Raw genomic sequence first — 23720 nt, 5'->3', positions numbered from 1 at the left:
TAGGAGAAGTGTATTCTATAATGAGTATTTTACATTGAATGGAACGTCACAACTCAGAAAGCATGGATGAGATTTGTAAAAGTTGTTTTTACAAAGAAGATTCGGGTGAATAGCAGTGCTTATTCAAACAAATATTCGCATCAATTTGAATCACAATCATTATTTGTCGCTTAATCCCTTTTAATGATCTGTTTTCTTTCTCGTTTGTAAGGGGAGAAGAAGATATGTCACATTAAAGACATCGTAAAGATCAGTGTTGTATGCGTATATTTTATATACACAGGCCAGTAACAGCTATGTAGCTTGTAAATTTGTAAGAGGGAAAATGCTGATTGAAATGATAATGATGAAATAGCAAATAATTGAGGAGTATCGTAGGTACCAATTCGATGGATATTTGTATAAAAAAGAGCCCCCGTCAGTACTAAAAGAGCCCCCGTGAGAAGGCTCACGGGGGGCTCTTTTGGGGGGGGGGGGGAAGAGCCCCCGTGGACAAAAATTACTTTGAGCCCTGCTTGCCATGCTGCTTTTGAATTACCTTCCTTAAATTTATTTTCTACCTTACTACAGTACTGGCGCTTCCTATTTACAATGTATTTCCTGAAACTCTTATTTATTGCTTTTACTGAATCTGGGTCATTATTCTTAAAAGCCTCTGCTTTGTTATTTAGAAAGACTTTACACTGCTTGTCTACCCATGGTTTGTTATTTGGATAGATTTTGATCGCTTTCTCTGGCACTTTCATGTTCTCACAAAATTTGATAGAATCAGTCACTACCTCTACAGCTGCTTCAAGAGATGTAGTTTCAAGGAGCACTTCCTTGAAACTAAATTTGAATGAACATAACATTTAAATGACAAAATCATCTTTGTTTGATGAAAATCGGTTCAGAGACGGCTGAAATATCCATAAATATAACGATTTTTAATACTTGTGTACCACCACAAATATTAGATAATTTTAAAAAGCCGTTGAAAAAACGAAATAGCGCCTTTTATACCCGCGCGGCTACGAGCCATCACTTCGTGAAAACAAAATGAAAGCGTTCTATGTAATTTGTGTTTTCACGAAATGACGGTTGTGTTAAAAGTTCAAACAGAGGAATAAAAAAGCATCTACGGAAAGAGGAAAATGTACTCTATCTCGTAGTTCGAGTTATTTTATCTGTACATCAATTAAACATAACGTTTTGCCGTATTTAGTGTCCATTTCGGGAATTCCATCCACGAGAGAAAAATCCCGTATGTTTTACGCGAGCGGCTACGAGCCGTCACTTCGTGAAAACAAAATTACAGCGCGTCCTTGAATTTCGTGTTTTCACGAAGTGACGGTTATGTTTACAGCTCATTTCCCCCCCAAAATATAATAAATTATGGAAATAATTAAACATAGAACTAAACATTGAGATATGTTCTATCCCAGGATATAACATTTATTTGCCCTTGATACATTAAAGAGGTTGAGATGATAGTTTGAAAGTTTGAAAGCGATTTATTCAAAACTAACTTTCTTTTAATTGCACGCCGCTCATCCGTCACTTCGTGAAAATAGGGACGAGTTGTGGGGTCAGAGGGGTGGCGTCGGTCAATCCAAAACTTTTTCTACTCGTAGTCGTTTCTACTTTTTTGTAATCCTGGTCATCGAACCTCAGATCTTCCTCTTGGTCATGTTGATTTGAGGCAAAGGAAGTAAGCCTAGAGTGATGGATCAAAAGCTATAAGCTTTAGGAACTCATTCCGTCCTAATGCATGAAGTTGCGTTATTATTTGTATATGTTGCGTATCATTATGACGCAACAATATGCTACAAAGACACATCAGTAACGCACAATGACACACTACAGAGCTCCGTACAGACCTCTGTACTCGCGCATAAGTATTGTGACGTATGACATAGCGACGCCAAGCAACAAGGTACGTTATGTCACAGTAGTCCAGCAAGGCTTTGGTTATCTTGTAACATCCCTTTAATACATTTCTTTTTATTCTACAGCTCTCTAGATTGTATATATTGATAACCATTAGCAGCCTATTTGTTGTAGTGACAATTGCAAGGTAGGCGTATTACCTTTATTTATATTATATGTATTATTTCTATATTTTTGTTTAAGAATTCTATGGAATTAATACCTCACGTTAAGGGAAAAGCAATTATTTTTATTTTATTAGTTAATTCATCGAGCATATTAAATGGCCAGCACGTATCCCCCGACCCCTCTCATCCATCCCGGCACCCATTCAGAGCCTTTCGCAAGACAGAGTAGATCTACAGTAAATACAGATTTAAAAGAACACAATAGCTAAAAACAATGTGTCTCTTGTCTGTGGCGATTCATGTGAGGGGGGGGGGGGGTGCAACTTTCGTAGTAACAATGATAATAATATATTGCATTTATTGTACTTGCAAGCTATCTTCACCACTTGATATACCATAATCCTGATATTTACTAGAATGTGCAATGAAAGAGCGAAAATAATACTCCCTTTTTTAGCCTTTAATTTTGTCTGTATTGGTGGCGCCGATCAACCTAGTTTTTCCGTTTAAAACACCCTCGTCGATTTGGACCGCCGACCAAGATGTTTATAGATGGCGCTATTGCAATTGAGAGTTTCTGTGAAGTTCTTGTCTATTTGCACAGATAGATTATACCTATTATTGAAAGATCTCCAGTGTTAAATTTATTATAAACTATTCTTTTTTAAATAAAAAATCTCTGCTACTATTCCCAAATTTTGATACGACAATCACCACCATCTTTGGCCTTTGAGCCAGTGGCGGATCCAGGAGGGGGAGGGGGAGGGGGGGGGGGGGGGGGGAGGGGGAGGGTGGAGGGGGAGGGGAGGGGGGCCGGGCCTGCCTTGGGGAAAAAGCATGTAAAACCCGTGATTTTTACCTTTTTTTACACACTGTGTGCACACAATCTCCACTCCCCGGGGCCCAATCCAGCCAGGCGTTACCTGACACTCAAAAACTGTTTGACCAACAATGACGGTCACATCCTACCGGGTACCCATTTAACATCTGGGTTGAGAGTAGCAAGTGCATGTTAATATCTTGCCAAAGGATATTATTAGTGCCGTGTCGGAATTCGAACCCCCGACCTTCGCATCTCCAGTCAAGCGCCCTAAACACTCGGCCACGACACTCCTAAAGAGATAAAAGTTGTAATTGTATGATTGTTTGACAAATCTATATTTTTAAGATTAAAGATTGGCCTATAGACAACTGTTTGTACATGGGTCGTAGCTTTCATTTCAACTTTGTCATAATGTATACTTAAAAAGGGGTTTCTATATTAAAGATGAAGTTGAGTTCTGTTCATGCGATTGCATTGTGAAAGAAACGGTGTGGAACCGACCAGAAAAGGTTGATCATCTAGCATATAAGAATTTGTGTAGTTTGAACATATTTGTGCTTACACCCAGTAAATAAGATCGATTGATCGATCTGTAATTGAAAAACAAGTCAGAAAAAATCTTGGAACCAGCGCTATTTGAACTTGCCATCTACTGCTTGCCGGGCAGCGTTATTTTTTTATGCGGCACAGATTGGGGCTTTTTTTTAAAAGGGGTCTTGATTTACAGACTAATAGTGGTCGTGTGCGTGATGAAGTAGCGCTACATACTATGCACGCATGCACACACAGTACATGTTAAACAGTGTACCAGTATTTCAATATCACGATGCTTTTTTAATTGCTTTGGTTGTGTGTATGTATTACAAAATATGTTATGCCTGTAAGGCTGTAATGCAAGAGTATAGCAGGGTATCCCTGAGTATGGTGTGACATTTCCACAACACCTTTCAAATACATCATGCATCATGTTGGCCATGCTGCATTACTTGTTTGATAAACGTTTTGAACGATACTGTAATTGAATTTCTGTCAATGGGTTGGATCTTATAAAAATGTAAATTAAGGTTCATCATCAGACAGCTATGTAATTCATTATTTCATGTTTTATGACAGCACAATGTCCAATAAAAAAAATAAAAAATAAAAAAAATTCTGTTATGAATACTATTAATTGTCTTATTCTTTCCTATAAACAGAAGGGGCTCATGTTATCAAGAATTTGTTTAGGCTAATGTTTTGTTTATTTCGTTTTTCACATGGAAAAGGAAAATAATTAATGGTCTTTCAGATGGCATGATGCCCAACTACTCCTTGCAAAAGTTCCCCACCGCCATCCATCCACTCCTCTCCCACCCCCCCCCCCACCCCCATCTTTCTCCCTCTCTCGCTCACACACATACACACATTCTCTCTCTCTCTCTCTCTCTCTCTCTTATGCTCACTCTTGTTCATTGACATAAAACACTATAACAAAAATCTGACTCTTGTGTTTCCTTTAATTGTCGTTCTTGTACTGTCTGACATTAATTATGTCTTCGTATAATCGCACGAATGAGTGCCATGCAAACCCCATTTGCAAAATTGCAAGGCTATAGCTAGCAGTGATCTTATATTTTGAAGAAATGATACAAATTAAACCTTGAGGGCAATAACATTTAAAAATTGCCCCGCTCAGATGTCTGATACGATTAATAATAATAAATAAAAAGGAATTAAGTAATTATCATAAATCGAAATGATGAAAATTTAAAAACAAATATAGGAACAATTGTAATATTAATAGAACAGTAATAACAAGAACGATATCAACAATAATATTGATAATAATAATGAAAATGGTATTACTACTACTACTACTACTACTTCAAATATTATCAATAATAATAATAATAATAATAATTATAAACCAAACAGTATGAAGTTTTAAGATTTTGTCTTAAACATTCCAACTGATTTGACTGTTAATGATATCATAGGCTGTGATTTATAATACAGATCACTTAGGAAACAACCCCATACAAGTATGCTCTTTTGCTCATCTGACAAACACTGTAGTCAAGTTGATGAATATCTAAAAGTTTCATTTAAAACAAGGATGAATCGCTAAAAGCCGTACCATTTACAAAAGTGATTAATAAGTTCATTTATGAACCTTATAGTTTCAGGATAGGTCATACATGTATGTCTAACTAGATGGAACTTCGACTGCGCGCAGTCGAAAATGATGCCTCCGTCATAGCAGTTTACAAACCAAAACAGAAGAATTTTTCAAATTTAAGTTTCATTGTAATCCATTAACAGGTTCTCAGAATATTGTGATTACAAGCAATTTCTCATATACATATATGACCCTTTAATCTTTGACCTCATGACTCTAAAATCTACTCAGTTCATTGGCTCTGCAAGACGTCCTGAGTTAAAGAGTAATCCATCTGTCAGTTCTAATGAGAGTGCGTTCACAAGCTATTATTGCATACATAATGAGCCCATGACATTTGACCTTTGACCTCATGACCCAAGAATCTACTCAGTTCATTGGCTCTGCAAGATACATACATGATCTAAGTTTGGCAGGAATCCATCAATCTGTACTAATGATAATGCGATCACAAGCTATTTTTGCATACATAATGAGCCGCATAACCTTTGACCTTGACCTCATGACCCTAAAATCTGATCAGTTCATCAGCTCTGCAAGTAACATACATGACCAAGTTTGGCAGGAATCCATCATCGGTTCTTCAGATAACGCGATCACGAGAATGGGACGTACGGATGGACGGACAAACCGAAAACATAATGCCTCCTGCTACTTCGTAACGGAGGCATAACAATTATTACACATTAGAATACTTAGTGGCAAGTTTTAAAACTTTACAGCTGTGTAGGCATTTTAAAATTACTGAGTGCACAGATTTTTAAAGCCTCACTTTAAATTCATGAAAATATGCAAATAATGGTAATCTTATCAATTCCAACGTTTTGATGCAACTGGTAACTGAACAGATGGAGATTTAAAGCCAGTTATACAGAGTAGTTTGGGCCATCACATAATTTTTTCATCAATCTTTCAATGTCATACCTGTATTGTTATTTATAATGTGGCCTGACCCATATTTTACTATGACAATTCATAGTTACAATTTCTCAGAAATAAAATCATTTCAAATTGTCAGAGCATTAATATATATCACAGGTCTATCTTAAAGCATGACAGGAGGAAAATCAAATTTTCATAATTAACCCAAGTATACACTGTGGGAATAAAATAAAATGAACATGTAGGGAATATGTTGCATTTAACACTGTCCACAAACATTTTGGTAACGAGACCATTGGACCCACTTACAAGTGGCATTAAAAACATATTTGAAATTTGGATATAGCAAAAGCTTCTCTCTTTTTTCTGTTCTTTTTAATGGTGAGGGGGAGGCAGGCTGTAGGGTAAGGGGGGGGGGGGTTTGGAAGTAGAAACAGAGAATAAAGGCTCAATTGTGTGATTTTAGCCAAGTTTCTCAATGTGTAAGTTTGATCTATCGTTCCCACTGTTGTAGAAGGGCATTTACAATGAATGACAAACTGTCAATTTTTGCAATTTTTACTTTTGTACCTTGGAAGAAAAAATAATCAATCAAATGTGCTCACTCATTCCTAGAGTTTTTCTTTTGGTTCACCTACTAGCTTAAATGGCCATAACATTTCCTTTAATTTGATACATGCTATAATGCTGCATTGAATTTTCATTGAAGCTTCTGTAAAAAATCTGAATGGGAAAGTGAATTTACTTTCTTCTTTTTTTTTAGTTGAGTGTACTTAATTTGCCAATTACACTTTTATTGCGCACTGTGCGTTTTCCCCAAAGCTACATTCATGCTTGTAGCATGACTCAGCGAGTGAGGAGCGGCAACTCTGGATCTCTTTGTTTGATGCACGCCCAGCACACGCTCTGACCTCGTCCTAGAGTAGCCATGTTCAGCTACAGCAGCATCTTTGGTTGGTCTGCCAGATGTCAGACGTCTCCTTCCCCCCATTGCAGCTTTCCGTCGTGCAATCGCAGTTGGTTGTACACCAATGTTTGGTCCGTGTGATCCTAATGATGAACCAAGGAACCTGCGGGGAGCCAAGTTAGTTGTCCCATACTTTCCAAACATGAACATGGCTGACACCATATTATTATCAGTCATCTTTTGGAAAGTATGGTACATGGCATTGACTGGCTCCTTGAATGTCTCTGGATTATTTTCCAGCTTTCTCTTCAGTGTGTCGAACATCACTGCCAGATTTGCACATTCTTGTGACGTGTCACCATCTGTGGAAAAATGAAAATGATGATAATCAGATTATTTTGTTACAACATGCATCAATTACCCTCCCCTGCCCCCCTCCCCCCAGAACAACTACCTCCTTTCAATACAGGCAAAAAGGAAAGTGCAAATTTATCCCATTTCTTACAGTAACTTCATATGACTATCTTCATCCACTTTGTGTCTTTTGAAGAAATCAAAATGGGAGAACAAACCCAAATAAACTACATTGCTTATGGGATGGGGACAGCTGTACTGGTTCTTTATCAAACAGAATGTATAAACAGTGTAGGGATTTATGTCCAGATCTTTCCTATATATTTTCCAGCTGACAACTACCTAGGGATAAGGAAAAAATGCATGTAACTGATTTTTTTTCAGGGATGTTCATCAAATAAATTTGTAGGGGAGGTATAGTTTTTAGAGGTGATTCATCTGGGAACGAGTCAATATGTTGCTAATATGGGAGGGAGAGTAAGTGTACTGTCTGGGGGCATGCATCAAGAGGTAACTAATTGTGTACAGATGGAGTATTATAACTACCTACTTCCCCCCCCTCCCCCCTCCAAAAAAAAAAATTAAATAAATTACGAAGATTAGGGAAGGCATGAAGAAATTAATACATAAATGAATAAAAGACATACTGCTTCCATCTAGTCACTGTCATTTTTCCAGAAAATGAGTGAAATCTTAACAATGACAATATACTTAAAATCTAGATATGAACTCAAAATTGAATCATTCCTTCCTTAGACATTAGTTAATTACTTGGAACAATTTTGACAACTACTATTTCATTAAATGCAACAGAAAACTAACCTTGTGAGGAAATAGGTTCTTCCAGATGTTCATCTGGCTGGTCAGTGGTTTCCTCAACCTCAAGGGAGTCTCTCTGTGGTCTTTCTTCCAGTTGTTCATCTGGCTGGTCAGTGGTTCCCTCAACCTCAAGGGGAGCAATACCATCGTCTTGAAGTGCACCTAGCCAGTTATGTGGTAGGGCAGCAGCATCACCTATAATCAAAGAAATTAATGGTTCTTGTTATATTTCATGAAACAGAAACAAATACTTCTAAATATATATATATATATATATATAAACCTAAAAAGAAAGAAGAAGAAGAAGAAGAAGAAGAAGAAAAAGAAGGAAAAGAAAAACAACAATGATGGAATGAAGAGGAAGGAAGAAGAAGAAAAAAAGGGAAGAAGAAAGAAGGAAGAAAGAAGAAAGAAAGGAAAAGAAAAAGACCAAAAAAAAAGAAGACAAAAGAAAAAGAAAGAAGAAGATCAAAAACAAATATTGAATAGAGGGATTTAAAAAAAAAACAAGCAAGTCAAATAAAGAAAGAAAAAGAGATGGAAGGAAGGAAAGAAACAATGTAGAGGTACAATACAAGAACTTTACATAAACATAATTACTGATCAAGTTATAATTCGAGCATAATGGTAGGGCTTTCATCGAAAGGGTGCGGTGCGGCGCGGTGTGGTGTGCTCAACGCACCCATTCGATAAAAGAGGGGGGGGGGGGGGGGCTTTTCTCGAAAGGATGCGTTGAGAGCGGAGTACCGTTTTAACACACCCTTTCGATAAAAGCGGGGAGGCTTTTCTCGAAGGGTGCGTCGACTAGTCTTTCGCATCAGTCGTTTAAAATGAGGATCTGGGACAGAAGGTAATAGTTGCCAATTTAAGTATATCGGAAATGTATTAAAAAAATGGAATGGTCTTGATTACAGATTGAGTGGTCTCTTTCGTTATTACTATGTTAATGGGGGAGAAGAGAGAAGGGGAAAGGGAAGATAAAAGGAAAGAGAAGAATAAGAAGAAAGAGGGAAACGGGGGGGGGGGGTCTTTGCCTCCTCCTCACCCCCCCCCCCCCCCCCCCGCCAGAAAATAAATAAGAGAGAGAGAGAAGGGAAAGGGAAAGAAAGAAGAGGAATAAGAAGAAAGAGGGAAACGGGAAGGGCGAAGGGCTCTTGCCTCCCCCCCCCCCCCCCCCCGCCAAAAATAAATAAGAGAGAGAGAGAGAAGGGAAAGGGAAAGAAAATATAAAAGGAAAGAAAGAAGAGGAATAAGAAGGAAAGAGGGAAACGTGGGAAGGGTGAAGGGCTCTTGCCTCCCCCCCCCTCCACCCCCCGCCAAAAATAAATAAGAGATATTAAAAAAAGTATGACTTAAATCATCTCTCTCATCATTATACCGCTATAGTAATCATGTTTTTAATATTATTTATTGTCCTTCCATTAAACAAGTTCATAGAGAAAATACTCTCTGCAACATTAAAAAAGAATCTTCATTAATATGTCTTAATTTGTATTGATAGCCTTGTGGTCGCCAACAGTGGCGTAGGTAGGGGCGTCTCCAAAAGGGGTGTGGGGGTGCGACATTTGTCAGGATATTGTTGGTAAAATTGCGCTGCCGTCGGGAAAAAAGAGAAAAGGGGGAGGAAAAAGAGAGGGAAAGGGAAAGAAAAGAAAGAAAAAGAAAAAACAAAAAAGAGGGAGAATAGGAAAGAAAGGAAAAGAAAGAAAAAAAGGAGGCAAGAGCCCTTTGCCCCCATTTCCCTCTTTTCTTCTTCTTCCTCTTCTTTCTTTCCTTTTATCTTCTCTTTCCCTTTCCTTCTCTCTCTCTCTCTTATTTATTTTTTTGGCGGGGGGGGGGGAGGCAAGAGCCCCTCTTTTCTTATTCTTCTTCCTTTCCTTTTTTATCCCTTTCCCTTTCCCTTCTCTCTCTCTCTCTCTCTCTCTCTATTTATTTTTTTGGCGGGGGGGGGGGAGGCAAGAGCCCCTCTTTTCTTATTCTTCTTCCTTTCCTTTTTTATTCCCTTTCCCTTTCCCTCTCTCTCTCTCTCTCTCTCTCTCTATTTATTTTTTTGGCGGGGGGGGGGGGGGGGAGGCAAGAGCCCCTCTTTTCTTATTCTTCTTCCTTTCCTTTTATCTTCTCTTTCCTTCCTTCTCTCTCTCTCTCTTATTTATTTTTTTGGCGGGGGGGGGGAGCAAGAGCCCCTCTTTTCTTATTCTTCTTCCTTTCCTTTTATCTTCTCTTTCCCTTCCTTCTCTCTGTCTCCCCCATCAACATAGTAATAACGAAAGAGACCACTCGATCTGTAATCAAGACCATTCCATTACCTTGTGACCCAGATCCTCATTTTAAACGACTGATGCGAAAGACTAGTCGACGCACCCTTTCGAGAAAAGCCCCCCCCCCCCCCCCCCCCCCCCCGCTTTTATCGAATGGGTGCGTTGAGCACACCACACCGCGCCGCACCCTTTCGATGAAAGCCTAATTAAGGTATATAGGCTTGCATGTTTGGCTCCCTGTATGGAAAATGTGTGTTATAATCCTCTTATAGTTCAACAAGTTATAACAAAGGGGAAAGTAGCTTCATTACATGCATGAGTACTATAAATTTCACATTAAAAAAAAACTCACCTCCAGTTGCTATGTTAAGCATGATAGCTCGCTCTTCTGGTGTACTGGGTAGGAAATTATCACTTGCAACCTTGAGATGGTAGTGAATGGCAGCTTGGTGTTTGCACGCATCTCCAGTTACGCCAGCAGGGCAGGAACACACTCCCACACTCATATCCACACAATAGGAACTGGAGCCATCACTACTTTTCACTTCATATGTCATCTCTCCAGTCTGAAGTGATATTAAAAATGTGCAAAAGTAGCATGAAATTAGCACTTGGAAGGATCAAGCAATCATTTTGTAAATAATTGTGTCCATTATTTGCACACCCTGACATGAACTTATTGACCAAATAATCTAAAATCATTTATAATGTAAAGATTCACATAAATCATTAATGCAACATGCAATACTGCGACGCCTTGCTCACTGAATTTGATTTTTATACAACTCATAAAAATAGTCTGACTACCAGGTGTAATTCATTTATCACCTTTTGAAAATGAATACCTGCTGATCAAAGCGTACAAGGTCAAAAACTCACACCAGTGCAGTTAGATAATTGTAAAGCAATCTGTGATACGGTTGGAGTCTACCAAATTCAAAATTAGAACATAAAAGCTACTGCATGCCAGTATTTGAAAATTACATTAATATTACAAAATATAATGTGATTAATGGCCCAATTTTTCAAATGATTTATCGTTTATATTTCTAAAAGTTTACAACATATAAATCACAATTTTGAATTTTTGGATCAAATCTTATGCCATTCAAGGTGCAGGTACAAAATCAACACCTTTGATATCATGCCAAAGTATATAACTTTATACCTTTGAGATATCTTCCTTTTTGCAGCTTGTAGGCTTCATTCGAGTAGATATCATGGGTCTCTGGTTTGCAACAGCAACAAGTTTTCTCTGATAATGCGGTCCAAGGCGAGACAAGATGAAGTGCACTAGTTGAGGGATGTTGAAGGCTTTGGTCCTGTGAAGAATGTTATCTTTTAGCACCCTCATCGCAGCTTCCGCGTAATTATTCGTATTGTTTCCGCGGACAAGAAGGGATGATCGGAATGACAGTGCCCAAAAGGCTCGCCTCTCATACAATGCGTTCAGGTATTCTAGGTACTTCGGATATCTGTAGACAATGAAATTAGAAGATGAATGAGCAAATTTACAAACAATTAAGGCACTGTTGTGTGTGCAATTCTAATGTCCATTTCAAATGTGTTCTGACAGTTTCTATTGGTATGAAAAATGTTGCACTGTACAGGCAAATGTATGCCTTATGCATGAATTTACTCAATCTCATGATAAAGGTTCCTAAGATATAACAGACCTTAGTCTCAATCAGTTTTTGTGTTGCATCATAGTATACAAGTGCCCCGAATTTGGCTGAAATATCATATAAGTTTGCAGTTTGTCACTGTAATTAGCTGAAATTATATCAAAACAGATGTGTGACCTTTCACCTCTTTACTCCAAAAAATCTGAAATCTAATAAATTCATCACTACATCATATAATGCATCATGGTTTCATTGAAATACAATCAGAACACTTCTGCTTACATATATTTTGTTTCTATTCTTTCCATGGATTATGATTAGGCCAATATTTGAAGTCAAACTGTAATACCTTAATGTAAGAGGGTCTTCAGAAGCATCTGAGTGTATTGTGGCAGCTTCTTCGGGGGTAGATGCATACATTATGCGCTTGATGTTCTGGAACAAGGGTTGTCTTGAACCTTTGGGAATTCCATGCTTGCTATCCCACAACCAGCGCCATGCTGCTTGAAGGACGTGGAATATGCACAACAGCAAGGTGGAGGAGGGGTAGACATTCCGCAGTGCTGTCCGCTCAGCTGTGCAATCATCGGTGATGAAGATGTTCGGCCCAGCAGCTCCTCTACCATTGAAGCAATCAGGAGGCATCACCTCAGTGAGAAGGTTCAAACCCTTCTCTATCACACTCTGCTGTTCACATGACGTTATCATAATACCCAGAGGTAGACCACCAGCACTGTTGTGTGTCAAGAGTATGAATAATCGGCTACCATGGCGATCAATATTACCTGCAAAATGAGTTCTGAAGTCATTACAACAGTTAATGTACAGACCCACATAACATGATCAACAATTTTGTACTGCATGAATTGCATTAGAGTTATAGTATTACATGTATAATGTGGGCCAAGTTTGCACAAGATGAGATCTTTCTCCAGCAGGCTCTATAGATAATGACCACTGACACTAAGTATGAAATGGTGATTGTAATAAAGCATCCAACCTCGCAAGAGGTATCCATTTTTCATAAGCATGATAAGCCAGACCCACTATTGACTGTTAGGATTTACTGTATTGTATTTTGTTCACTACATTATTAATAATAATAATAATACATAATTATGTATACCTCATTTATTCCACTTTACATCCAGTGAGAAAAAATTAATGTTGATTTCCATTGCAATTCAAGTCAATTTGGAAAGAATTTTTTTTACCATATTCTGTTACAATTTGGCTGGAGTCATGAAGATCAAAGCCACCTAAAAAGGTTACATGTCGGCAAAAGAATATATCTTACTTTTCAAATTACTTGTAAGCATATCATTGTAATAATAATACTAGGCCTGAAATACCTGTTGAATCTATAAAAACCATCTCTCCACTCTGTCTTGTTGTGTGTACCCTCCTCATCATTGGTGTGCAAATGGCTATGATGATGTGGTCATCTTCTTTGGTCATGGACACACACTTCATTCCCATCTCAGCGTTGTATGGGGCGAACACTCTCTCTTCAATGGCATCAATCATCTCTTGTCCATTCCCAGCTCCATATTTTTGTTTAAAAATGTGGTAGTACAGTCTGCATTGTAGAAAAAAACACAATACACAAACTCACATATCATTCATTATTCCAAATTTCTCAGGCAACCGATAAGGAAAGACCATCAGGAAGCATTTCAATATATGTCATGAGCCAGATAGTATCCTTGGACATATCAACTTCTGTACAACAGTGTCACAGAGAACCTGCAATAATTGTAATTTTATTTACTTGAGTATTTGAGTTAAATCAAGTGCCATGCCAGGGAGAGAACCCTGATTCTCGCATCTCCAGTCAAGGGCCTTAGACCACTTGACCAAGGCACCTCCACTGTGTGCCGTTATGTGCAATACTTGGTCTTAATTGAATGTATTTGACATTTGAAATTAAATGGAATTACAACTGGAACAAACATTTTGAAATAAATTTGAGCAAAGAGAAATATTTATTCCTTTTTATTTGTATTATACATTTTAAATCAGATATTTTATCAACTGCGTTATCATTAATGGTAACATTTAATAATGAATGGTAATGATGATGATGATAGGAAAAATTGTTTACCTATAACAAAATTGGAGGTCTGGACACACAGCCCTGTCGGCAGATTTTGTGATATATCCCTCAGGGTCATCAACTTGCATATCACTATGCAATATGGTGAGAGCGGTTTGTGGAGAATGCCCCTGCTCGAACAGTTCTTGAAGGTTCTTCACTGCATCCTCACCCACATCCCTGTATTTGAGTGAGGCGGGGATGTCCAATACATGGTTGTGGTTCCAGGCTATCACCACTTGAGTTGGCCATTCCGGCATGTGGGTATCTAAACTCCTGTATGCAGAAGAAAAAAAAGAGAAAAAAAATGAAAAGAAAAGAAGAAAAAAAATGGTAATCATTAGCATAGAATGTTTATTTTTTATTTTCATTTTTTCCCCATTTTTTTTAAAGTATAGAATGGTAATGTATAGTCAGATATGGTCAAATATAGCTTACCGGTATTCACTTCTCAATAAACATCCCACTCTCTGTTAAAAAGTTTTTAAATCCCTTTTCGCAGAATTAATATTTAAGGTAAATTTGTCCACTACAGTATTGTAATACTCATTGCTGGAAACACATCAGAAACAAATCAATTTATTAAATCAAATATTAAGTTTGTTGCTTTTTCCCACACAGACTTTATGTAGGGCTTTCATTGAGGTATGATTTAGGTATGCTTTCATTTAGGTAACTACCATGGTAACGTTGCTCAAGAGCCAATCAAAATCCAGTATTCCATGAAAAGGTTCTATAATAGCAAAGTTACTATAATAGCAAGTTTTATGCAACGGCACCCTGAAGGCAAGATTTTACACCCCACCCCCTCCGACTGATAAAATAGAACTGAATCAGTCATATATTGATATTAAACAGGATAATCATTGTAATTAGACCCTCTGTAAAAATGAATATGCAATGCTAGAGTTTTACCCACCTGCTCTGCCTTTTCCTTGAATACTCGGTTTTCCTGATGGTCACTGTCATAGTTGATACACAATTTGTGTTTTTTGGGTGGAAATGTGAGTACTGTTTGTTTCTTTGTTGCCCGTGCTGGCATCTGTACTGTTTCTGAAGAGTCAAAATAAAAATACAAAATTTATGCAATCGCTAATACAAAAAATGACTTCATATCGAAAGATACACAGGACAAGTGAAACATGAAAAAAGAAGCATTTGTTTCCATTAGCTTTACAATTACATTTCATTTTCAATAACCAAGACAATCAATTACAATAACCTTTTTACAATATTATAAGTATTTGACACAACAGTATTTAAATAACATATTACACATAACCTATATCACATAACATACAACATAAAACATAACATTTAAGTTCATAATATTTGACAAAAATGAATTTAATAAATTGAACTGAATTGATTTAATAATAATTTTACAATCAAACCTAAAGTGGGATAGTCATGTATCCGATCTCACAAAAAGGTGTAATAGGAAGTTGTTTATGTTTTGTTGCCTTAAGAAGTATGGATTGCCTATAGTTGACCTTTTACTTATATATAAATTGTATTTTTAGAATTTCACAGTCCATGATTGAACTATGTGAATGAATTTTGATAGTTTTTATCTCAATTTTCTGCATTACTGAATATTTCTTGCCATCTCCCCTCATCTGTAATGATAGGGTACCCTTCGTCTGTCTCTTCCTCTCTTCAACTCTCACTCTCTCTCTCTCTCTCTCTCTCTTTCCGTCTCTCTCTTTGTCCCCCTTCTCTCTCTTCCTTTCTCTCTTTCTCTCCTCTCTCTTTGTCATCACTCCAACTCTCCCTCTCCTACACCTCTCCCTATCTCTTTCTTTTTTTAACAAAAATGAATACAATCAATGAATTTTTATGAAATGTCTATATGTTTGATTATTGATTTATGTCATATTTTGTGTTATTTCAATTTGAGTTGCAATTGTATTGTATATAACCTTGTGAAATGGATCGCAATTCAGCCATTGGCTGCGATGATCTTTTTACTAACCATTTCTATCTATCTATCTATCTTATTGTCCATTACATGGAAATTTGTTGCTCACTGGTCACAGATAAATAACAATGTAGTGACATTAAACATATCAAAGAATGCAAGAACAGTAGATCTAAACAAAAAACAAAAAAGTTGTTGTTCAGGAATAGTAAGACATAAATAAATACAACAGGATGGTAATGGTAAAAAGTATAATTAATTCAATCTAATGAAATGGACATGGTTGGTGTCCTACCTTGAATATCACAGATCGACCACATGCTGGCATGGTTGTTTTTACCCTCCATGTGACTTTAGTCTCTTGAAAAGCCGAAAGCCACTGCTGCCAACTATCAATTGTTTTCGTCTTCAGGCGAAAGGTTGCCGAAAAGTTGGGACCATCATCATCATTGAAGGAACATACATGTATGTCCTGAACTAGATCGTCTGGCAATATTGCCTGCATGTGCAAAAGTCAAAGAATAAAATGATTACAATTTACAAACACACACAAACGCAGACAAGAAATGAAGAAGTAAATATTGATTATGAATCTATAAACTTAGCCCTAGGGCTAGGCCTATGAACAAATTTATAACAAAAATAGGTTACACTACACCTAGGGCCTAGTGTTTAGCTAATTAACGGACAATTTGGGATGAAGTGTCGGCATAATTCTTTGAGTGCCGTTATTACAAAACCCCATTCATTGGCATTGATGTGTGTCACCCTCACGCTAGCTGCTAGTACTAGGCCTACTCTAACTTAGTTAGGCCTAGACTAGGCTAGAGTGATGTTTTAATAGTGTTAGACTACATGTAATCCACGTACCGTATGGAAAATCATTACATCAACAATTAAAATGAAATTGGAAATCTGAAGAGAAGGCAGCACGTCAATAAGGAGAATATCACAATAATTAGTCAATAAAACTTACCCTTAAACGAAGAGGAACGTTATCCAAACACATCATGACATAGTTCGCGATGGATATTCAAACTTCTTCGCAGTGCTATGCGTATAGCGATAGAGCGGCAGCGCAATTGACTTCGAAAAGTGGCGCAATTCTCCGCGACCCTCGACAGCGTGTATGTCATGATGTACGTGTGTCGATTCGTCGAAAGTTGAAACATGACTAGTCTCGGCGTGCAGACACTATTCAGAAGGGGAAGAACGTACTTCCCATAGGTTTAACACGCACCATGCCCCAATCTGTGCCGCATAAAAAAATAACGCTGCCGGGCAGCGACTCTACCACCAGGCCATCACTGGTCCATGGCACAGTCACGATGAACTAGAAACAAATACCCAAGCTCTCCTGATTCATTCTGACTTATTAATATTCATTAGTCCGCCATTGGACAATAACTTTTATAAATGTAATGCTTCCTGGGAGAAATTTCAATTTCACTGGGTGTAAGCCACAAATATGTTCAAACTATTGAAATTTCTCCCAGGAAGCATTACATTTATAAAAGTTATTGTCCTATGGCGGACTAATGGATATTAATAAGTCAGAATGAATCAGGAGAGCTTGGGTATTTGTTTCTAGTTCATCGTGACTGTGCCATGGACCAGTGATGGCCTGGTGGTAGAGTCGCTGCCCGGCAAGCAGTAGATGGCAGGTTCAAATCCCGCTGGTTCCAAGATTTTTTCTGACTTGTTTTTCAATTACAGATCGATCAATCGATCTTATTTACTGGGTGTAAGCCACAAATATGTTCAAACTATTGAAATTTCTCCCAGGAAGCATTACATTTATAAAAGAATTTGTGTGTATTGGAAGGTTCTGGAATCATCAAAATGATAAGAAATTTGGCCAAGTCTTGGTAAAGTTACGAAAACTTGCACAGAAAGATGTATATGGGACTACACGAACACGTGGCGTAAAAAACCGGCCCCCCCCCCCGATTTTTACGGTGTTACATGCATATTTAGAATATGAAGGCATTTGAAGAGCCATGCTTTTCAGGGAACATGTCTTAACTGATGTTTTTCCACACTTGCATAATAAGAATGAGTAATGCTCACAAATTATTTTTCACCTCTTCCCAGTACTCAACCTTCTCTTTAAAATGTCAATGAATGTAAATAATATTTTGCTCACAGAAAGGTCAAGTACATAAAAGTTGTCGGTGTTGAGTTTTCGTTCACCGGGACTATATCTTATACCGGATTTATGTGGTTTTTACCGAGGTTTATAATTCCAAAAATAAAAGAGAACTCTGCATCGTTTTTTTCGGAGTTACAAACCATAGGCACCAAGATCCTTCGAAAAAAGGAGAGCCCCTCCTTACACAAATATCAGGTAGATTCTTTTGTATATACCTACATCTATTTTATGAGAGTAACAAAATCATTTATATAGTGCTTTTACACATATTTAAATGGTTTCACATCGCTTTACATTGTTTACAATAGCCATTCATATCAGGCAAATAATATTGTTCGCGACTGACTACCCTTCATGAATTATATAGATCTGAACAATCAGTAGGCATACAGGGCGTATCATAATAAAGGATATTGAAGTTTAATGACGATTTATATGAAAACTACTGATTTCATAATCAAGCATTTTATGTCTGTTGTAAAGGACAGAATGTCCTCTTGTTAATGACACCCCGATCATACTACTACTGTCACAGTTGACTGAATAACAAAGCATTGCTGTCCACCATGTGAAAGGTGCACTGTGACAAGTTAGCATTCACAGATAAATTCTAAAGATTAGTGCTTGTGTCAGCCCAGACATATTGAAATGCTGAACAATGAGTGGATTATGTGTCTAAGAAGGAAATGTTATCAAACTTGGCACAGTGCACCTTTCACATGGTGGACAGCAATGCTTTGTTATTCAGTCAACTGTGACAGTAGTAGTATGATCGGGGTGTCATTAACAAGAGGACATTCTGTCCTTTACAACAGACATAAAATGCTTGATTATGAAATCAGTAGTTTTCATATAAATCGTCATTAAACTTCAATATCCTTTATTATGATACGCCCTGTATAATGGAATAATACCCTAAATGCATCAAATTCAACCCTAAGAGGCCGGAAAGGATGTCACCCCCCCCCCCCCCTCTCCCCTCCCTTCATAGAATGGTGGGAAAACCCGGATTCCCGATATAGACATCTAATGTGAAACCTTTGTTGCTGGAAGGCGACCAATCCTTTGTGCCTATACATGACTGAGAAGAAAAACAGGGGTAAAGGGCAAACCACGCGAGTTCCGTATTTTATTGTCCCCGCAAAAGTGAGCAAACATTATTTGTTCATATTTGCATTTCAGTTAAATTTCTAGTCGCCATTTTCTCTCACGTTGGCTACTTAGGTGGATAAGGGAGCATCAATCTTGGATTGCGCCTTGATAGAATTGTTTTTCTAGAATTTGGACATGGTTTTTTTTATATGAAGGGTGGAATGCAACCAGAATGACCACGTGCAGGCACCGTCCATTTCCAAAAAGCTCTTGGTACGTTTCACATTAAGAAAATGAACTATTTGATTTTAACGAATGTATGCTTGCCTACTGAATCTACAATCAGTGGCGTATCCTAATTTTAATTTTTTTAAATTATTATTATTATTATTTGGGAGGGGGTCGGGGGATTGGGCAAGGAAGCACGTGCCTCGGCGTAAAATAAAAGTAGGGGGTTAAAAAAACAAAAGAGAGAAATAGGAACATTTCCTTAAATTAAAACTTTATTGGCTCCTAATACCCATTACAAATAGATGTTTTGGACTGTTTGATATGCATACATTTTCTAAAGGTCATCCGCTTTGCGCTCTCACACTTGTTGCCTGGTAATCTCATTATAAGGTGTATTTTATAAGTAGCATTGTAAAGGTTTCACAATTTTTACAAAAGTTACACGCTTCCAGAAGCAGGATATTATAAAATGACATTTATAAGGATTCAAGATTTGAAAAATAATCAACATCAGTTACCAATTGGAGGAAGAAGTTAATACGTAAATGATTTTAATTATCTTAATTCGGAATTCAACCGCTAGATCGCAGTGTTTCCTTGCGAAATTTGGGTAAGATGCAAAAGTCTGCCGTGCGGTCGCTTATAATACCTTTCGCTATTTCAAGTTATAATTTTGGCTGGGCTGTAATTCAATGTTTTCCCCGGGCGCCATAATTCTATATAGATACGCCTCTGTGTAAATAATGAACAATTTGAAATCAATTTTTTTCACCGCACGTCTATTCATTGACAAAACGGTACAATAAATGGATGTCGGTATTTAGAAGAAATTGTGTGTCTTTTCATTGTAAACTTATATAAACCAATGCATCAATCATAACTAATGCTATGGTCACATTACCCAAAAGTAGACTGCTCGGCGGCCGAGCGGCGAGTTTTTAACCAATTCTGCCCGGCGGCTGCCCAGCCACCGAGCGGCTGCCGTCCAGGCACCGCTCGTTTTTAGGGCATCGCTCGGTCGCCGCTGAAGTTTTAGCGCGGAGTTAAAATTTGGGCGGCGCCTGCTCACTTTTCACTCGCCGCCCAAAATACGCTCGATGCCTGGGCGGTCGCCGCCCGGGCACCGACCTAATCGCTGGGCGATGCCTAATTCCAGCAGCGACCGAGCAGGCTACTGATCGGTCGGTCGCTGCTCTGATTTGTGACCATAGCTTAAGTCAATTCATTTTTGTCATGGGATATTTTGTCAATTCAGGCCTTACTCTTGTATATTTCATGTTTTCAGTATACTTAATATACTGTACTAATAAAATCATTCAATCAAAAGAAAAGAAAAGGGGATCATTACACCATTTTCCTTAGTTGTTGCGTTCTATCTGATTATTCTTTTCCAGAATACCTGTGAGCAATGACTAGTTGTTGGATATAATGGATATATACTTCAGGCAGCAATAAGTGACATCTGCGGACAAAGATATTTTTCTTGAACAATTTCCTCAGGTATTTTGAGAAACTCAGTTTATGAACGGGTGCATGGATATCAATCGGTTACGACTGGCCATGGAATATTTTCATCAACAACAATAATCAGTGAAGATCAATTCAACTGATCTATGATAATTCATGTGCTTCGTGTGCTTTACCTATAACCTTACAATCGCTTTGCCCAGTTTCAAGAAGCATCTATCTTATGACGATCAACAGACAAAGGAGTCTAGCCGTTTTGGGGGATCAGCTTTTTAACTGCCAACCAGATCATCTGTCCATTTGCTGGCTGACTGACTATTTACCTGTTTACAAGATAAATAATTCACACTGAGTTTTGGCACAAGAGGAGAGGAATAACACTCTAGCTTGTATTCTCGAAAGCCGCCTAGATCTTTATTTCATGTTTAAACCCTGCCTAAACTTCCAAGTGTGAGTTTGTCCACCGGTCATTGCCGATGAATTAAAGTAATTACTGCTGAACTACGTGACTTAATTTGGAAGAAGAAAAAAAAAAATCGAAATTACTAACACTTTAGTTAAATAAGGGAAATAGTTTAATCTCCTTTTGTCTTTCATCTTCTCTTTCATTTTAATAGAGAAACTTTTATTGAGTCAACGCTTTTACCCCCAAATGGCCAGGCGTTCAGGAGTTTCCTCTAAAATTAGCACTGTGATCGTTGTTCTTTTCTCACTTACATTCAGCAAAGGTGATATTACAAGAGTGAGTGCTATGGTAGGGGAAGAGAAACAACTTCATTTTAGTTACCCTTGTGACAGCACACGAGTCACTTTAAGAAATGGAATATGGGCTCCGTTTTACGATTCAACTAATCCAGATTCATTATCATTGCCCGAGAATAAAAAACTTGCGTTTCGAATAAAAAATGAAAGTAACATCTGTCTTCTCCAACTTAAAATCTACCCTGTCCTAAGGTCCGACGAAGGCGGATATATTCTCACCGCATATGCTGGTGATGGAAATATCCTAGAGGACACAAGAGTTGGTTTGAGAGTTGATTATCCACCGGGTAAGGCGTCTTGCGGATGGGAAGAGGAGACTGTTGCTGATGACTGGCGCTTATTAGAATGCACAGCTTGGTTTGTCAGTTTGCTTGGAGAAATCGTTTGCTATCAGAATGAGATCAGGGTACCTCCTGTGAGAAAACCTCGGGATAGAGACGGTATTCTAGAGCACACCATGTGGGTGAGGTTTTCTCAGCCTGCATTTTGTTGCGCTCTTCTTGTAGGACAACCAGTTGATAGGTGCAAATGCAATGACTACACATGGGCTGGCTTTAGCAACCTCACAGAGCCCTGTCCTGTTGCCGTGGTTACAACCCATCAAGGAGCTTCGACATCTTCACAAAGTCCCACTTCTATTCCAACCAAAGAAGCAACACAAAAGGCAAAGAAGAATCACTGGTCAAATGTTGTAACACACGTAATTTATTTGTTTGTAATTGGAATCTTAATAATTATCATCGGTATATGTCTTGTTTTGTCTATTCGTGAAGCTTGCAAAGTTGAGAAAATATCAAAATAACATTCACTTAATTAAACCAAATCATGTACACGAAAATTAGAAGAGTGTGAAGACAGCTCAAATTTAAATTTGGCACTGCTCTCAAAAAAAGGAACCTTCAAATCAGATCGAATCTTCATATACATTTTACTGTAAAACGTTCATTTTCCTACAAATTATTGAAAGCTAGGCACACTCTAAATGCTTTCAAACATAATTTAATATCGTTCACTACAATGCCAACCCGATGTCTACATAAAGTTAATATATCCATACTTGAGGTTTCATTGGCTCTGTGGGAAAGAGAGGAAAAGTATAGATATATTGACGTTGTGAGAGGCATCGCTGTTTCCATAGGCTCAAGGGGATGTTACATCCTGCTATGACCCCGAGGCGCGCCGGGGCAGAGCCAGTAGAGAAACAGCGATGCTTCAAATATTAAAGCAATCCATATATCTTTTATATAGCAAGCGCTTATACGTGATCACGTGATATCCACCATCTTGGTTAGTCCTCTGTTATGTTTACCGGTTTACCAAGCACTATGCCGTTTAGGTATAAAATCATAATATTACTACCTGAGAGGGATAAAGCTGAACTAAATGATTTTTCTTGTTATACATTGAATAACTTGGTTTGAAACTTTCGTACATGATATCTTGAATATACCTTGAAGGCCACACCTCGCCATTCAGTAGATGAAGGTTTTAAAACACGTAAGAAAGTTTTAAGCAAAGAAAGAAACCTTGAATAGTACATGTATATAATTATGTGCTTCCACATTTCATTTTAAATTGCACAAAATCCATAAACTTCACATTTTTTCATAATTGTAAATGAAATCTAGGAATGTAGATATTTAATTGGTTGTATATTGTATTGCTCGTGTAGACTCACATGGTATACGCTGAGTTTCTGACGATTTACTTGCCTCTGCTGTGCCAATTTCCAATTTTATGCCAAAGCTGCCTGTGGGATTTCATTAATTAAAGAGATGGTTGCAGAAACTCGACAATACAGTATAATGATGGGTGCTGATTATTATTTTTTCTCACATGGGTCAGTTTACGATGAGGAAAAAAGGGTATTGAAATAATAAAGAAGTTCTGAATTCTTTATAACGAACCATCATCATATTCATCTATTTCTAATAAGGCATGCACAATTTTCTTAGACTTTAATATCAAGAAACTTTTATGGATCAGCATCTCAAAATCCAATAGAATACAAAGAAAATGGATTCTTGAACCTGGCTTGAAACATTATTCTGACAGGTTTATGTTGTAATGTGTCAGTAAGTTTGTGTTGAGTTTGATGTATGTGTGAGTAATTTGTCAGGTTATGGGCTTATGTAACA

The 23720-nt window shown here is 37.7% G+C and overlaps 2 protein-coding genes across 3 annotated transcripts; one reads left to right on the top strand and one right to left on the bottom strand.

Moving 5' to 3' along the window:
• The first annotated feature begins 1376 nt into the window (after positions 1 to 1376).
• On the top strand, positions 1377 to 23508 carry LOC115922717. 2 transcript variants are annotated; one of them, XM_030982167.1, is made up of 2 exons: positions 1377 to 2056; positions 20748 to 23508. In XM_030982167.1, the coding sequence occupies exon 2, from the start codon at positions 21473 to 21475 to the stop codon at positions 22382 to 22384; it is 912 nt and encodes a 303-aa protein (XP_030838027.1). In that variant the 5' UTR covers positions 1377 to 2056; positions 20748 to 21472; the 3' UTR covers positions 22385 to 23508. The 2 variants fall into 2 exon arrangements, with proteins under 2 accessions (XP_030838027.1, XP_030838026.1); XM_030982166.1 differs by lacking the exon at positions 1377 to 2056 and adding an exon at positions 19068 to 19395.
• On the bottom strand, positions 6297 to 17127 carry LOC105438230. The gene is made up of 10 exons (XM_030982165.1): positions 16855 to 17127; positions 16174 to 16377; positions 14877 to 15010; positions 13967 to 14233; positions 13215 to 13441; positions 12212 to 12647; positions 11406 to 11712; positions 10590 to 10803; positions 7983 to 8174; positions 6297 to 7168 (listed from the first exon to the last, which is right to left on the bottom strand). The coding sequence occupies exons 1-10, from the start codon at positions 16888 to 16890 to the stop codon at positions 6693 to 6695; spliced, it is 2493 nt and encodes an 830-aa protein (XP_030838025.1). The 5' UTR covers positions 16891 to 17127; the 3' UTR covers positions 6297 to 6692.
• Positions 23509 to 23720: the final 212 nt, after the last annotated feature.

The sequence above is a fragment of the Strongylocentrotus purpuratus genome, unplaced genomic scaffold, assembly GCF_000002235.5.
Source record: "Strongylocentrotus purpuratus isolate Spur 01 unplaced genomic scaffold, Spur_5.0 spur5_scaffold_12, whole genome shotgun sequence".
NCBI classification, from domain to species: domain Eukaryota; kingdom Metazoa; phylum Echinodermata; class Echinoidea; order Camarodonta; family Strongylocentrotidae; genus Strongylocentrotus; species Strongylocentrotus purpuratus.
The sequence above is the reverse complement of the archived record's forward strand: the minus strand, read 5'-3'. Positions and strand labels throughout refer to the sequence as shown.

Bases quoted from the DNA above. Each gene is read 5' to 3' on its own strand.
- LOC105438230 (XM_030982165.1), bottom strand. From the start codon at position 16,890: ATGATGTGTTTGGATAACGTTCCTCTTCGTTTAAGG. The intron at 13,442-13,966 runs GTAAACAATTTT...TCTACAATGCAG, and splicing joins GACCTCCAATTTTGTTATAG to ACTGTACTACCACATTTTTA. The intron at 10,804-11,405 runs GTATAAAGTTAT...ATATCACTTCAG, and splicing joins AAAAGGAAGATATCTCAAAG to ACTGGAGAGATGACATATGA.
- LOC115922717 (XM_030982167.1), top strand. From the start codon at position 21,473: ATGGCCAGGCGTTCAGGAGTTTCCTCTAAAATTAGCACTGTGATCGTT.